At 42.8% G+C, this 17,679-nt stretch overlaps 1 protein-coding gene across 3 annotated transcripts in view; it reads right to left on the bottom strand.

Annotated features, from left to right (window-relative positions):
• Positions 1 to 3,698: 3,698 nt before the first annotated feature.
• DPF3 (double PHD fingers 3) overlaps positions 3,699 to 17,679 on the bottom strand; it is a 167,768-nt gene continuing 153,787 nt past the window's right edge. For 2 of the 3 annotated variants that reach the window (XM_014252104.2, XM_014252105.2), the window contains one exon: positions 5,328 to 17,258. In XM_014252104.2, coding sequence (XP_014107579.2) covers positions 17,188 to 17,258 — 71 coding nt within the window. In that variant the 3' untranslated portion in view covers positions 5,328 to 17,187. Of the gene's footprint in view, positions 5,221 to 5,327; positions 17,259 to 17,679 lie in introns of those variants that run through there. The other variant, XR_001331443.2, reaches the window with a different exon arrangement.

Here is a 17,679-nt window from a genome sequence, read left to right as displayed (position 1 = left end):
ACAGCACTGTGTGCTTTGCTGCACGGAGCTCAGCTGCCGCCCCAGCCTTCAGCTCCTCATCTCAAATGCTGCAGGGCAATGCACAAGGGCCATGGTGCAGCAGAAAAGGAGGCTTGGTCCACCCAGGTGTCTCTCGGAAGGAGATGGGAATTTTGAGCAGTCTGTGTTGCTCAGCTCTAATTGAGCACAAAAACATCACATGGCAGGCAATAGCCCATTAGCAACACTGCATGCTGAGGGGCCTTTTAATTATTTTTGTGTTCCCAGAGGACTACAGAATGCTCTCCGTAAGCATGGCGTGGGAATGCCAATTAGGTGGCCTCCAGCCCTGCTAGACAAGGTCTGGTCACATCACCTTGCGTCACAGGCTGAACCCTGCCCTCCATTTTCTCCCCAAGTCTGCTGTTCTCTGCCATGAAATATTTATTAAAGGGATCTGCTGCCTGTCACAAATGGTGAGTCTCCCATCTCCTTGCCAAGGTCAGGCTGCCAGGGAGGTACCTTTGCTCTCCGTAGCATCTCTTTGAGACTGATGGGTATTTCTTCCGTTCAGCACAGCCAGCCAGCCTTGGGAAGGAGGCTCTTTCAGTTCCTATGGATTCTTATTTCCCAAGAATAAGATGGGCATGTAAACAAGTCACTAAAGCAGAGGCTGTGCAACAGTGAGCTATTGTGGTATCAGAACAGATAGATGAACTAAGGTATTGAAGAAGTGCATCATAAAAAGTCACTAAATCAATTTCTGCTGTGATGAAGAGCCACCTTCAGTCTTTGCAAACCCTGTTGTATCTTCTAAGGAAGCTCCTACACTTAGAGATGAAATCTTGGTCCCACAGAAGTGGATGGGAGGTTCACCCTCTTCTGGTGTGATGCTAGGTTTGCACCCACCTGGAGTTTAGCTGTGATTTGCTGAATTTGGATTTACTGTTTCATATGGCTTTTGTGAAAAATCACAAAGGCTTCAACCACAAGCTGTTTGATTATCAACTTTAGTGAAGGAAATAAGCAGGCACAGCTTAACTTGCTCAAGGAACTATGATTGAAGTGTCAAATAGATTTTCTCCCCCTGTGGACAGATACTAAAGCGGTAGGAAAATAAATCCATGACCAGGGATAAACTATTAAAATAAGATGTGAGAACCAAAGTATGGGATTGGATGTGGAGATAACCTTCCCTAATAATGACCTCTAAAGGAACTCAGGGGCCAAAAATATGAGGACCAAGGTCCCCCACAGCTGGGCTGTGCCTACTCAGCTGCAGGGAGCCCGATGCTTCAGTACAGCTGGGGCAGGAAGGCCAGCTTGTTCTCTGTGGTGGCTGGTTCCTGGGAAACCTGCAAACCTGTCTCTCCTCTGCTGTCTCTCTTGACAGCCACTGAGTCCCAGCACCCTTGTTCTCTCCTTGCATAGCAGCTGTGCCATAGTGCCAGTACTTTCTGGCTGTCCCCTGTGCCTCTTCTGGCTATTTGGATGTGTTCTGGGCTGTGGGGATGGCAGGGTGGGAGCATGGAGAAGCTGCCCAGCACAGGACCACACCACAGATTTATGCAGAGACTTAATGATGTTTTCTGTTTTGTCTTTTATTTTTTTTCTCCCTTCCTAGTTATTCCTAACATTTTACTTGCTTTTTTGACACCTGCTCAGCCTTGACCTGTCATTTTCTCAAAATTAGCGACGATGCTGAGATCATTTTCCTGTGCAGTGATGGCTGATTTAGAGCCCCTCATTATGCATGTATAATTAGGGTGGCTTTTTTTTCTCCCCAGAAGCATTACTGTGCATTTATCGACAGTAGATTTCATCTGTCATTTTACAACCCAGTTCCTCATTATCATGAAAAACTTCTGCAGCTCTTCACAGTCGACTCTTGTTTTGACTGCCCAGAAGAGTTTTTCATTCTTAGTAAACTTCTTGCCTCACTTTTCCTCTTCTTTTCCAAATCACTTTTGAAAAGATTTAAAAATACATGTCCATCTTAGATCTTTGGGTAATTTTCCTCCCCTGTGAAAACATATTGTTTATTTACATCTTTTGCTGTACTATTAAAAATACTTTGTGTCTTTTATTGCAATCATTCTACTGGCAATCACACTGTTATTCAATAGCATTGCACTGGAAAAAGTGGGGACAGACATTACAGAAATAAAACAATCAGCAGTCCTATTTTTAGGGACTTAGCAGACAAGGTATATTTGTTTTGATCTGTGATTTTAATTATCTTGTAAATTCCTGACAGTAAATTTCATCTCTCACTGTATGTTGTGTAATATAGCTTGATTTTTTTTATTATTTTTATTTTAATGTATCCACTTCAAAGTTCATTATGCCATTCCAGAGACTAGTGCTGATAAAATCCTCATCTGGATTCAAGATATTGGCAGAAAGACTAACTCCTCAAGTCTCTGGCACCAAGGTAACGTCTTGTCATAAATCCATAGGAAGCCAGATTTCATTAGTTCCCTTGGTCATGGAATTAATTGTTTGCTCTGGCATTGAGTACCTGAACATGGCTTTGGGCAGCAGGAAAAGCAGAGGCATTTTAATGCTGTTCCTCTGCTGTGTTTTACTTGATTTTTGTCTCAGGATTATGAGATGCCAGGGATGTAAAACAGCTACCAGAAAGATAACAGCTGCCAGAAACAGGGCCTTCTGGTTTGTACTTTGAGCTGTGCATACTGTGTAGAGTTAAAAAAAATAGTGCTTAGAATAATTTAAAGCAGAAATCTGTTACGTTCCTTCAAAATTACCCGTGCTTGGTTTAATAGATGCTGGATTAATTGCGTGCTGTCTGAGAGCTTTTGTTCCCCTCCAGAGTGGCTGTGGTCTGTGCCACAGAGGTGAATGCTACTCTACTGTATGGCAAATTTGACATTGAAGGGCTCTTTGTAGAAATAAGACTGCCATTCTCCCCCATTGTCCCTTTGATTAAACAGTGCCAGCAAAAGAGACAGTTTTGATGGTTGTTTTCATATTGTGGGCATCTGGCTACTAAGAGCTGGGCTGAGATCACCAAATCACAAGCTGCTTTAGAGATGTCTGTTTATGCACGCTGATCCCACAGTGATGTGATCCAGGGAATTATTTGGATATGCACATTGAGGGGGGCCAGGGGACAGGGAGGAGAAAGAAACAATTTCTGGGATGTGTGGTGAGGACCATTTGTTGCCTGTGTGTGCTGCTGTTTTCCAAATCAACTCCCCCGGTACCCAAACCCACCACTCTCCAGTATCCCTGAAATAACCCTGGGCTGGGGATACTTTTTCTTCACTTTCAAATGAATAGGATTCCAGTGACCTCTGAGGGACATTGAAATAAAAAAAAAATCTAATATACTACATGTGGACTCATTCACTGACTGCTCCCCATTTAAAACCTCTTTTGCAGATTCTCACAACCGTGTGAATCAGCACTCGGTGATGGCTCAGGCCATCCCTCAGACGCTTCAGCGTTGGTCACAGGGACTCCGTAAGATTATAATGGCTTCTGGACTAGGTTGCTGGCACCTTCTGTTTCCTGAATAAACTTTAACATACAAAGTTCTTCCCAAAATTTTGACCATCTCTTTTGGTTAGTACCAAAGCAAACAGGGAAGATCCTGGAAAGAGGGCACTCCCATCTCTTTCCACACATCTGTTATCCAAACAGATAAAAAGGCTACAGAAGCATTTTTCCTTGAACTTTTAATTGAAGTGCTTTAATATAAAAAATCCAGTACATACAAGTTCTAAATTCCTGTTTTCTGCAGTTGTTTACACGCTTTCTAAGTTGCAACAGAATTAGCTATGTAGGTAGTCAACACTGCTAACAAACTACAGTACAAGTTACTAATAACAGTACAAGATGCTTGGAATACATTCTTGCAAATGTGTATGAATACCAAAGAAATCCTGCGAAGTTGAGAGGCTTCCAACACCCAATTCCCTCTCCTCTCAAACCTCAGAGGATTTCGCTTACAGGTTTCCTAACCACCAAAACATGGAAGGGCTGATCCTTGGCTGGTGCAAGCTGCGGTGGCTCCGTTGGCATCCGCAGAGCAGTGTGAGTTGCCACGATTCACTCTGTGCTCAACAGACACCTCCTGGCGGGGTGAAACACCATGCAGGTTTCCGTGCGTGACAAACTGATGGGCCTTCTTGGTCAGTGCTGGCTTAGCGCATTAAACAATATATTTTTTTTCTCAGGGTTTGAAGGCTGATCTCTTTCTCCAAGAAGCAATCAGATCAGGATGACTGAAGAACAGTCAGAAGCACCTCAGATTCTCATACTGCTCTGGGTAAAGCTGGGCAAATTTCCCTTAAAAAAGCCAAGTTTTGAAGCCACCTCATCACCTCTCCTCCCCCACAGAAGGCTGGCAAAGCTATCAAGCACTTAATAAAACTGAATGTGAGATAAGAAGAGCAAAGGCCCTCCACACAAGCCATGTTAAAACAAACCTCTACATACAAACATTGTAACAATACAGTCACTTCAGAGTTCCAAAGAAAGGTTCACACTTTACAAAAGAGGAAGAGGGGGAAAAAGTAACACAGGAAGGTGTCCTTACAATTATGTACTGGTTCCCAAACCTGTAACCTTAGTCTGTGTCTGCCAAAAGTAAACAAATACCAAGTAAGATTGTGTGGACTCCAGTGAGGCCTCACGGGGTATAGCAACAGGCAACCTGGAGGCAGTGTACATAGCTGAAAAGGAATTTGAAAGAAAGACAGGCATTTTCTCCTGTTCTGGTACATGTACATAACCAAAGACACAGTGACAAACACACCACAGAGATGGGTCTTTCCAGCCTTTGAGCCCACCTACCTGTCACCCAGGATTGGTCACAGAAAGGTTCTTCCTCTGAAATGAGATGGTATGTGGGGTTTTCTTCAGGCAGGAACCCTTATTTTTTTCCCTCATTCAGTTTTTTGACTTGTCTCTTGTACCTGCCATGTGACTAATAGGACATTTGGGCTCATCTGAGACAGCTGTGTTTTTCTTACAAGCATCAATACAAAACCTCATGGTCCTGAAGACCAACATTGCAATGGCATGCTTCAATCAGCAGCACCCAAAACTCCTCCAGGCTATTCACCAAGTGGCATTGGATTATTTTGGTGGGAAGCTACGGAAGCTGGTGAACCCATGACAAGGTTAGGGTTTCAATTCATCTGCACATTATGAAAAGACTGAGCTCCAATGTCTCCAGTTCAGACTAAGACACAAAACGGAATTTCAGTTCTGCTGCAAAGAGGATAAAATATTATTTAGATCCAGAAGTTGGCATATTGTGGAAAACATGGTGGTGGCTCACAGTAAGAATTCTTCAGCTGTATTGCCTTTTCAGTGACTTTGATTTTCTGTTCATTTTAATTCGTAAGTATAGTTTTCTCCAACCACATTTTCTTGACACCACAGTTATTGCATTACAAAAGCCACTACAATGCAATCACTCAACATACACACACATGTTGTATAGATAGGGGTATGTACAGCCAGGAAGTGGGGCAGCTTCCAATCCACAATTTGTTTTTTCCAACCCACAAGATCCCAGTTAGGTGAGACAGAAGTAATCTAGAGCATCCTCAAATGTTGAAAAGAAGGCTCTGAGTATACAAGCAGATAGAAACCCCAAAACCTAAACAAGAATTAATGCTAGTGGAACATCTTCTGCTTTGTAGCTAACTAAGTTGCCCTAAAATGGTTCTCACCTCAAATTTTAAGATGCAGAATGTGCAAGCAAGAGCAAAGAAAGAGGTGCCCTCCCCTGTGAATGCAGGGAGTGAATGTGCTTTCTCAGTATTGCCTAGAGGTTACCTGGTATACCTGCTCTTCCCTAGCCCACTGTCTTGATAACATCAAATCTTTTGCTTCAATGCCTAGCTGGTAAGGCTAGACTATTTCATTATGAACAAACTTCAAGGTTAATGTTTTAGAAGATTAGAAACAGATACGCTGATTCTTTTTAAACAATAACATATGGTACACTTCTTGCTTCTCTTTATCCTTTTTCCACAGAGCAAAGCATCCCAATGGCAAGTTTTCCATCAGTTCTGAGCTAGCACAGCCAGTTCTAAGAGCTGAAATGTCGATCAGGCCTTCACAGCCTTTGCTTCCCTGCCAAGAATGCTTCCTGCCCCCTGAAGAAACCAGTCCATTCTGAATATTTCTGTGATGTAGACACTCTGGGATCCACAGCAGGTCATCAAATGCTCTTATGCTGGCCAGTCATTAGGAGCATTTATGATAAATTTCTGTATTTCTTAAACTATGTGTAATAAAAATACAACTACATACAATAAATTTGAAGGACTCTTTGTCCCATTGCCAAATTTATTTATTAGACTTAGAAAGAGCACAGGAAGGTACTCAGCTCTTCAAAAAGTTCTCAGAAATCACGTCAGGAGCTTCTGATATTGTGCAATGCTTTTTCACCTCTATGCTGAGCCAAGCTTTAGCAAACAACTATTGTGCATGTCACCAGCCTTGCACTGACAAGGCTTTACACAAAAAAATGTGATGAAACTTGCTGATTTCATCACTACAACATTGAGCATCATCCCAGGTAAATGACACTCCAAAGACCAAAAGAGCCCTTAGGTACATTTGTCTAACAACCTCATCTTCAGACCACCCTGGACCTTCCATGACCCATATAAAAGCCCTTCAATTTTTTGCAGAAGGCTTCCAGGACACAATCTGTCAACAGGAGGCAAGCCACAGCAATGGGTGTGGCCATGGCTAGACACACTCTATGGTTCTACTGTTTTTGATAAGAAGAAGAAGGATGGAAGGAGTCCAGCTGGTCCCCAGAGCTCAAAGCTAGACATTGTTTAAAATACCTTTTCATTTCCAAAATGAGGAGATGTGATAGCAAAATCAATAAGATACCTAAAATAAAAGCCTTCAAGTTATTTTTTTAAGCCATTTTTAATGATAAACCAGTGCCAGATAAAGGAGAAAGCCTCTGAAGTCAGAACCCAGTTCTTGGATGTTCTGCGCTCAGACTGAATTATTCTTAAAAGGGGGAGTAACCTAAGAGCCTTTACGGTCTATTTTTAAATGAGAGGATATTTTTCATTTAAGTCTCTGTAACAGAATAATTTGAAAATAACTGAGGAAACCATGCAATCACAGATGATCTGTGTTCAGTGTGCTCTGCTGAAACTGCTGTGACTGCACTGCATTAAGAAAAGACATACATTATTCTGTAGCAATTGTCCATGACACTGAGGCTTACAGCATAAATATTGCAATACCTCATCCAGTTTCTGTATGATACACCAAGTTTTATTGCAGTAATGTCTCATAATAGATGAAGGTGCTGCAGGGTCCTGTTTGGCCAATTGCTATAGGACCCTGGAGTGCATTTCATAAGCAGGGAATATCTCCCATGGGAAGGGAGTTAAGATGAGGACTAGATGCCAAAAGAACCAGCTAAAAGCTTCATGTACAATTCTAGAAAAATATTTTCTGTGCCTCACACCCCCACCTTCTCCCAGCCCCTCCATTAAATGGGAGGTTCGTTTCCCTGCTTGCAGATAGTGCTGGATGCAAGATAATGGAGCATGGCCCTGCCACGCACAGCCGAATGCCTCTAAATCAAGAAGCCAGTGTTCTTTGCCAATGTGACAGATTGAAAAATGCTTCTGGTACTTCCATGAGTGGGTTACTAAGCAACACTTTGGCTTCCAGGGAGTAGCCCTGCTGGATGTGATCTCATGCACCGGCAGCCTGACCACATCCCCAGCTGGAGCACTGGGGAAAGGAGGGTGTGTGTGCCAGCAGCAAGGCTGCAGGGCTTCGCTTGGCTCTAACACAGGTTCCTTTGGGATGAGCTGTAATCACAACGGAAAAATATCCCAGAGGTGACCACGGGCCTACCCACAGGATGGCTAAAAAGGAAAGACATACTGTTGGGAGAGAAGTAAAACTTGGAAGTAAAGCTTTAAACACCTGTGGCATATCCTGAGTGGCTGTCTCAGAGCAAATGATGCTGAAGAGGACTGACTCCAGGAAGAGTTGCTAAAAATTATAGGGGCTGGGAAAGATTTCCACGTGAAGAGACAGAGAGATCAAAAATACTAGAACAGATTAGAAATGAATAAGAGAGGGGAGGATGGGGCTGACTGAAGTGAGGTCTCATACAGATGAGGAAAATAATGTGCTGCTGTCCACTGTTTCCTGATGTAGCAGTGAGGAGTTGTTTACAGAGAATCAGAGGGCAGTATACCGAAAACTGATGAAACAAGCTCAAACTCCACAAAGTCAGAGAGACATTTGCCCTGGTTGCTGAATGTTCCATCATTATCTTTTGCTGAGATTTCTCACTTTCCTTTGGAGCTTGTGACATGGCATCACTGGAGCCAGGCTGAGCCAGAACAGGGCAAAACCAGACCAGACTTATAGCCAGAGATAGAAATAACTGTTTTCTTGCATGTGTTTGGTGTGCTCAACTATTAAGCAGCCATACACTTTTTCATAAAGACTGAAGTCCATGACTTGGCATCTTTAAGGATACCAGGCCAACCACAAAGTCAGTGGATGAATGTTGACTGAGAGCAGTTGAGAATCAGACCCACTTTTTATAGCATTGGTTCTCTTTCATATGTTGGTAAGTCATGCTCCAAATTTGTTAGAATGCTGACACACCTTTCCAAAACAAGTAGGATTTTCTCTTTCCTCCTTCTTCTGTAATACTTACTAAAGAACTCTAGATTTATTCCTGATCAGTGAGCAATGTTTACAGTAAATAACATTAGGATGATATACAAATATATGTATGTATAAATAACTTAAATTCTCCTAATTAAAAATCAATACCACAGCATCACACAGTAAGGCTGTGCCAGTGCCACTATTCAAAGATCATTACTTCAGCATTTTAAAAGTGAACTTACAAGATGATGACAAATAGCTTTTATCTGGGAGAAGTGCTATGATGTCATAGATTTTCCTTCTATTTTCCTTCAGAATAATGGGGACAATGTTGTCCCAAATCAAATAAAGTATCAACAGCAAAGATTGTAACTCAAGCTTCCTCACCTCCAATTTTAATTGTTGGTGTTTTTCTTTTCAACCACTTCTAGTGGAAAGAAGAAAAAAAAGTGTATACCAATGGCAAATTCAACCTGAAATGGCAGATGAAGAACAGGTGAACCAATAAATTAGCATGTACAGAAGCTTCTGGTTCTTATAAGATCTGACTGAGTCACACAGATAACAATTTACTTAAATACTCTTGAGTTTCTCTTTACACCTGCAATTCAATGAAATAAATTATTTCCAGGCCTATACCCATCACTTCTGACCCAGGCTGCAGTTCTGGAAGAAAGTCTAAGTAAACAGGAAGACTGCTGATCTCTTCTGCAGCAGAAGAAATGGCAAGCCATCAAGGTAAAGCGGAAATCTCTCTCACTTTTTTTAAGGAACATTTTATGACTAAAAAGTCTTTATTAACTACTGTATGGCCTTGAGATTAAATAAGCACACAAGCTTGATTCTCTGCAATGATCAAAGGTTTGTTGAACATTTCTAAGGGAGAGACAGAAGCTGATGGTTTGGTTTGGACCTGTCTATTTCTGAATTGTTCTAAACCTTTCAAATCAGTTTTAGTATACACTGTCTCTGAAATACTGTAAGAAAAGAAAAAAAATGAGAATGAAAGGAAAGATATTCTGTAATGAAGCTCAAAGGAGATGACACTTGGAAATTCCTCATGCACAGCCTTCCCAAAAGGATGCAGGAGCACATCTCTAGTGTTGCACTCCAGGAGAACTATAAAGGAAGAGTAAATAAGGTATAAGATCCATGTCTTCTCCTTTGGTTTTCAGCAGATACTTCATTTTTCACTGTTGCTCACGAATTCTGCAGTGGGAGTACATTGTGAACATCCAAATGAGGTCCTGTGTCCAGCAGAAGCACGTGTTGAGGCTGGAAACAGATCTGTGCTTCACCAGAACTCATGGGCAGCAGGGGCTTTGGCCTTCCAGGCAGAAGATCATAAGAAATGGAAGGGAAGTCCTTATCTTGTAGGCACAAGGGTCCCTGATGAGAATTAGCAGTTTCAAAATCGTATATGGCAATAGCAGGAGTCCTATCCAAGTGGACAAAATGCTGGACTGTGCTTTCTCATAGAGAGGTGTGCCATGGCAGCAAAGACCCTTCAGGCCGCTACAGAAAGGAACACTCTCCCAGCCAGCCAATTCAGTCAAGGCAAAGAAAGGAGATGAACATGAAATGAATGTGTCATCCTTTATCAGTCTTTCCAAATGCAAAGAATAAAACCTGCCCTTCTCTCTCCCTAGCTTCTGAAAGTGGGAAGAGATGAAATATTTCCTGAGTCACTGTGGAGGTGAAACCTATAGTTTGTTACAATGAACTGAATCAGATGGATGACTAGACTGACAGGAGTCTGAAAGAAAATATCAATACTTGAAAAATCAGCAGTTTTCAGGTATGAAGTGTTTTATTTTTAACTTCATTCACACAAAGGGCAGTAAGCTGATCTGAAAATAGTAGTTGTCTCATTTCAAAACAGCAGTAACAACATATATTCTAAATGTGCTAATGTAATAATACTTTACATTTTCACCCAACATGGCAGAAATACACAAAAAATATTAATAAACGGTTGGCTCAATTCCCCAGCTGCTAATTGCCTGGCATTCTCAATGGTATATAATAAAAGGGTAGAGCCTAAAACCCCTTCTATCCCCTAGAGGTACCTGTTGTTCTTTACACTCCCCCTTTCCCCTCAGTTAAGTGTCTCAATGCACAATGGTGGGGGGGTGGTATTTCCAAAAACCCCAGGGATGCAGCTGGAGAGACAGGAGAGTGATGCACCTCTCCTCTAGCCTGTGCTAAGGCTTGGCCATCAGGTCAGCAAAATTGTGCTTGCACAACCTGCAGCCTGCTTCCTTCAAGACAGCCACTGACCCCAAGGGCCAAGGACACTGCCCAGGAGCGTCAGTCACTCTCGCCCTTGTCTGCAGTGCAGTGAGACCTTGTGCCCCAGCCAGCAGCACCAGAGACTGAGCTGGGCCAGTGCCAGCACTCTCCACAAAACTGCACCCCAGGAATGGGGACATGATGCTTTGGCCCTGGACGATGGCATCAGCACTGGTAGAATGGGGACATGGCCTGAGCCTGCAAAGCCAGGGGAGCATGATGGGGAGCGGGCTGGGCAGCTGCACTTGTAAATCAGGCCCCTTCAAACCATAGACAGCCCCCTCTTCTCCCTGCCCTTCCAACACACCTGAGTTTATCTTATGTAAACCAGATGAGGTTTACTGCCTGTCCTGAAAAGCCATTCAACTACTGCTGGGGATGGAGGTCATTGCTAGTAATTATATCACCACTGAAGATGGATTTGGCTGCCTGCCAGTCACAACTCCTGCCCTCTTTTACCAGAGAAGCACAGCCACAGCAACTAAGCCCTTTTGTTCCTTCTGCAGGGTTTTGGATCTTTCACATCCAACTCCTGCCTTGTCACCTGCTCCTATCTCCCAGGCAGTGTCGTGGGCCCGTGGCTGGCAGAAATAAATGGTGTAAGGAACAGCTTAGAAGAGCTGGCTCTTCTTGCTCTGCCACAGCCTTGGGTCTGCAGCACTGTGGTGAATAGCAGCACTTAGGGCTCAAACACTGTTTGTAGGCTCCAAGTGTTTTGCAAAGGCAGCTAAGAACTGACATCCTGCCTTTTCTCCAGAAGCGAGGCACAGATTTGAGTAGCTGCCCACAGCAGTGCCACAATCCTTGTAAGTGGAAATAAGCCCTGTGCTTTATAGTTGCACATAGGCAGGGTGTGGGGAATGTCCCACTCCCATACTGGCTAGGGGCAGCTCTGAGTGCCCCTGTGATGGGCAGCTGGGCACAACCCACAGCTCTGCAGGACAGGCTGTCCCCCATCTGGTCAGCATCTAGAACTGAGCTCTGGGTTTGGCCCTCAGTCCGTGAGCATCCCTGCCAATTTGGCTGGGGGCTCCTTCTGCAGACACCTCCTATTTGGGGGGGCTGGGGCAGCACCCCCCGCTCCTGCCTGGCAGCCCTGGTCACCCTGCTCAGCTGTAGGCTCCCTTCCTCCTGTCATCCAAAAGTGGGAGATGCTAAGATCACAATGAACCCAGACCAGTTAGTGAAGGGGGCTTTCCTGACCTGTCTGCCTGCTCCCCTCCATAGAACTTATTTTCTCAAAATTATAGAACTGATCAACTGTTAAAATGGCAGGTGACCTCCTCGTGATCATCCCACAGCTTCCCATAACAAGATTGAAAAGATAATCTATTTTTTAATAATGCCCTCTATAAAATTTATGTTTACTTTCCTCTCAGACTGGTGCCAGATTTTTCCCAATATAAATTACATTAACTTTAAAATTCAAATATTGAAGTGATTCTTTCGAAAAAGATTGAAACAATAATTTTCAACTCTTTCTCTTGTTCCCCCTTAGTTTTTGTATTAAATAATTTTCCAGATTGGACTTCAGTATATGAATAATTATGGTTCTCTCAAAAGCAGATTTTTGAAAATAAATTCATTCCACACAGAAAAATCATGCCCAGCTCTACCTGGAATTTTCTTGCCCGTAATGCACGCTATCCCTCTAGCAGTGACAAGGTTAATTAATATTCCTTTCAACCCCCATCCACTCCTCACCTCCCAAGTGACCCCTGTCAAAACACATGCTGTAGGTGTAAAGAAAATGCTAAAACCCCATAACACTGCATGGTGCAGGAGAATCTTCCTTTGGGGCAGAAATGACTAAGCTCCTTTTAAAAAGAGATAAAAAATCATTATTTCAAAGTTATTTAGAGTAACATTTGCTTCAAAAGAACACAATGGCGGCTTTGCTAGCTCAAGAACTGGTCTGAGGTATGTTTACAGAATGTAAACTCTGTGCCCTGTAAACTTGATGCAACAACACAGTTATGGAAACACAGTTTGGGGGTGGATCAGGACCCATCTCATGTTTCTTAAAGGTATTGCCTTTTCCAAGCTATGGGGGAGGCCCTGTGATGGCAACACGAGTTCACTTCCCCAGTGGTATCCCTTGGATGCCCCCGTTCTGTGGTCATTTCTCCATCCCTCTGATTTCTGCATCTGCCCCAGCAGGTGCTGCCCTCCCCAGCCAGTCTTCCCACCATGGACAGAAAACTGGGCAGCGCAGCACACAACGTGATGGAGGGAGAGCCAGAGGCAAGCCATGGTTTCACACAATACAGTCTGAATTGCTCGATCTCTGGAACAGCCCAAGGTGGCCAACACAAAGTAGATGGCATTGTGGGCATGAAGGAGGTAATGTGCAATTTACTGCATCAGTAAAGACGATTTTCTCTAACTGACCTTTTTTAGGTTATCCAAAAGGAGTTAAAAGTAGAAGGATCATGTGCATATGTTTAGCTAACGTACTTTAAGGCCATTATGCAGACACACTTGTATTTAAATACGTCCTCTCCCACAGTAAACATCTGTTTTCATAATAAGGCCAGGAAGAACACTTACATCATCCAGCCTGACTTCCTTTATAACACAAGCCTTTTTCAGTCAGACATTCCCGTGACTAAATAAGATCGTCACTTTAATTAAAATACATCTAAAAATCTGTCTGTTCTTGGTTTGAAGTCTTAGAGGCATGCAGGATCTACCATCTCCTGGTAGTTTGCCCTGATTTGTGCTAAAATATTAATTGCCTTGCCTACACAAAAGAGTTTTGAAAAACACCATTGTTCACCTCAGGGACTGCCAACAAACTTGCATGTCCTGCCATAGCAAGAGAGAGAGCAGCACACTGAGCCGGGGTGCTCACACTGTTTAGTGCCCAGAGCAGGTCTCTGGAAAGATTGCCTGACAGCGGATGGTGTTGCCCAAGTCACACATCCCAGCAGTCATACAGGAGGACTATCCCCAGTGGGGCAGCAGGTGACAGGGAATCAGTTATCAGAGTTTCTAAACTCTTCTTCACCCCCATGGTAGTGCCACAGCCTCTCCACATCTCAGCAAAGCTGGTGCATTTTTCACCTGGGAGGTCAGTCACTATTGCTGAAGTGCACCAACACACATGGCTCTGCATGCGTGCTAAAAGTGTCACTGAGAGGTCCATTCCAGCCCCTTATCTTGGACTCAGCTAGTGAAGAAGGGAGGCTGTTGCTGGAGGAAGTTCTCTGAATGGAAGAGCTTGTATCTAATCTGCTGCCAAAGTTACCTGGAGCTGCTTGGCTACACAGCACACAGCATAAAGCTGGAGAGATGAAACACAGCTGGTCCACTGTGGATATGCACCCTGTCACACTGATCTCAGGTGGCAAACAATGCTTTGGCATTGAAGATCAAGCAATCTGTCCTTCTGTCATACCTCATTAGTGATGAAACTTCAGCAAGGCCACGGAGGAGCCATATTTCTGAACATGAAAGGTATTGTTGGCTGCAGAATGGTTATGGGAGGTAAAAACAGCTCTGGATCAAAACCACGAAATAGGAAAGCAGGTGTGCACAGTGAGCACAGCTCCTTTAGCAATGTCTCTGTCACAGGGATGGAGACCACTGAAATTCTGCACCAGATGGTTCCACCAACTAGGCTCCCTGAGACTTACATGATGAGTCACGAGTATCTGCTTAACACACAGCCAAAGAATCATGCATGTCCTCTCTGTTTAGGAATGCAGGCATTGTCCTACTCCTCCAAGGTCAGTGTAAGCATCAGACACTGGAAGGTGATGGCCATTTTTATGATGGAAGTCCTTGGTCTAGCAGGACTGGTAGCTGAGGACCAGCCTGAACACTAACCCACATCTGCTGATCCCACCACCAGCACCACCATAAAAGTTTCCTCCAGCACACACACTTCTCATTTCCAGTCACTCTTCCCAAAATACCCATTTACTGTGAGAGAGCCCAGTGGTGTCTCTGGTGAACAGTTGCACTTCTGGCCACAACAGTAACAGGATTTTGTATGAGACTGAACCATGTGATGGTCCCAAAATACCAGATCAGCAGGGTTCAACCACACCAACAGATGGCTGTAAATGCTCATGCAGATCATCTGTGTCCTCCAAGTGTTCCCCAGGGCCAGGGCAGCTCCAGACTGGGAGGAAGATGCTTTATTTTATATTTGCTCAAGGGCATTGTCCCCACAGGTATCAGACACCTGATGCAAGTACACAGGCTTCCACTTTGCTCTCTCCAGACTTGATGCTCAAATTTCTTTGTGCTCTCAGCTCATTGAAGGGCTGACACATGGGAAGCACAGGATATTAAACCAATTTTACAGGTAGCCTGTGCAGCTGCTCCAGGAGAGTCTTGGTCCAATACAATTAGGATAAATACTTTCTATATTTTTTTATCCTAACATGTCAAAATACTCCTGCTCCAGCCTGAGAAGAGGCTGCAAGAGTAGGTGGGAGAATCCAGTAGCTGACAGCTACTTTTGGTGTGTAAGCTGAACAAAACGGGAAGAAATTATCTAAATAATGAGAAAAAGTGCACTAGGTCAGTAGAGCTCATCCTAAGTAAGTGTAATTAGCAGGAGAAGGAAGAAAAAATAGCTCACCAATATTGTCTCACAATGTCTTTCAAGTGTTTGGGAATGTTTACCTCTGCAGAAGAGTTTTGACCAATATAAAAATGCCAAATATAATCTTCAGTATCCTTACCTACTTGTACCAGCAACATGAGCCACATGCTGCTTGGGACTCTGATAAATTTATATTATTAACCCACTTAAATCTATGCATAGAAAGTGATATACATCATACCTAAAAAACTGGTTATTCTGGGCTACTTGGCAGTTCAGGGAGTGGTAGGTTTTTAACCTTAAAGACATATTTTGTAGAAAATATTTTATGTACTTATTCTCCTAGTAATATCTTAAATTATTCAAAGATCTTCAACTGCAATAAATCTTTTTCAATGGATGTTCACACTTAATATTTCTTCATTTCACATGTAAATCTTTGTTTAAATAAAGTAGAACTATTCCTATTTAAATTTTTTAATCATTATGAAAATTCTTCTTTTCACATTAGGTTCAGCAGATTATTCTTTTCTTTAGAGCTGGGGAAGGTTTTTAGACAAATTATGTCATTGGCCAAAATTGTGGTTGTAGAGAATTTGGGGGAAAATTGTTTGGAAATTCAGTTAGATCTTGATAATTACTTTGACAAAAAACAGTAACACTTAGGAAATGCTGAAAGCCCAGATTAGACAATGCCCAGAAAATGCAGCTTTCATTTGCAGAACATTTTAGTTTAGAAATTTCAAAAAAAAGTTAATCAAAGTGCTTCATTTGACCTTAAGCCAAAATTGTTCCTTTTTGCAACTTACGTTAGATTGCTCAGAAAACTGACAATTTTTACTTTCTATCATCAATTTAGGATGATGATTTTTCTTTTGTTCCATTTTCTGAGCTAAAAAGAAAGTCAGTTGCATACAAAAGATTTTTCACTCATAATTTTCTGAACAAAAAGAAATTACGTGTCTGGTAGGTATTGTTGGCATTGCAATGGGACGGTATGCCTGAATATCCTGAATACCAAAGGCATTTCTAAGCATCTGAGTGTGTACATACCAGTGCTGCTCTTCCTTACACTTAAAACAGATTCCTAATATCTGCCAAATCAGGGCATTTGATTCAATGGAGAAAGTGTCACTCCAAAAAGTTTTGATCAGTGCTTCTCTTAGTGACAATGTGCTGTTCATGAACTGGAAGTATTGAACTAAATGCAACTCTCAGAGCACCCCTCTTAAGCACCCATGCATCTACAGAGTGGTTGCAGTAAAGAGTTTTCCAGTCAAGCCTGTGAAGAGAAACACCTGGTGCTGCTCCCAGCTGAAGTACTCACCAATAATTCCTTGGGAAATATCTTACTACTTTTTCATTTAAAAAAAGACTAAATAGAAAGCACGAGGCCACACAAAATTGACTTCTCCGTGTCAGTCTGACAACCCTCCCCCTTCCATAATGCAAGTGAGCCTGTTAATGGCAAGCAGCAACCATGCACAGCAGTGAAGAGACTTCATCCAGATCACTGGGAAAGGACACAGTCCTAGCAGAGCCCAGGAGGTCTGGCATTAGTGACAGTGAGTACCACAGATACCTCTTCCTGTATTTGAGTGTCCGTTCATTTGGATGTGGATTGTGTCTTTGTGTTCTGGATGGGAATTGTGTGCTGGTATGGCAACACCAGGAGCAAGGTGTTTCTTGACTGCTGGAGCTCCTCAGGCCTGGTAGCCAAAAGCTGATGCTCTCTCTCTGAGCAGTTCCTGGCACAAGTGACAACTCCAGCTCCCTGCAAATGAAGAAATCCTTCTTATAGGGATGACATAAAATCCAGGCACTCAGAGATCATGTCAAGATTGGCTTGAATAGTATATCAGATATTCCTAATATTGGAATTGCCTGTAGTTTTGTGAAGCAGCCTCTGCTGACCTTGCTTTTGTGTCCATAGGCTTTCTACATGAGCTACAATGCTGCTGGGGTATGCATTACAATGAGGTGTTATATATTTTCACACTTTCAATAAACCACTTCCCAACGGAACAGAAACCTTTAGCTAATTATTAGCTGCATTTCCAAATTTTCCCCTCCTGATTTAGCTTCCTTTTTACCAAAGTTACAAACATTAGCTCCTGAATTCATGATTGATTTGTAATTATTCTTATCCTGCCCCTCATGTAAACCACAGTCACTCACACTCACAAGTCTCCTCC

Source organism: Pseudopodoces humilis, chromosome 7 (genome assembly GCF_049639895.1).
Source record: "Pseudopodoces humilis isolate 2021_Gansu_Grassland_sample_001 chromosome 7, ASM4963989v1, whole genome shotgun sequence".
Classification (NCBI taxonomy): Eukaryota; Metazoa; Chordata; class Aves; order Passeriformes; family Paridae; genus Pseudopodoces; species Pseudopodoces humilis.
The sequence above is the reverse complement of the archived record's forward strand: the minus strand, read 5'-3'. Positions and strand labels throughout refer to the sequence as shown.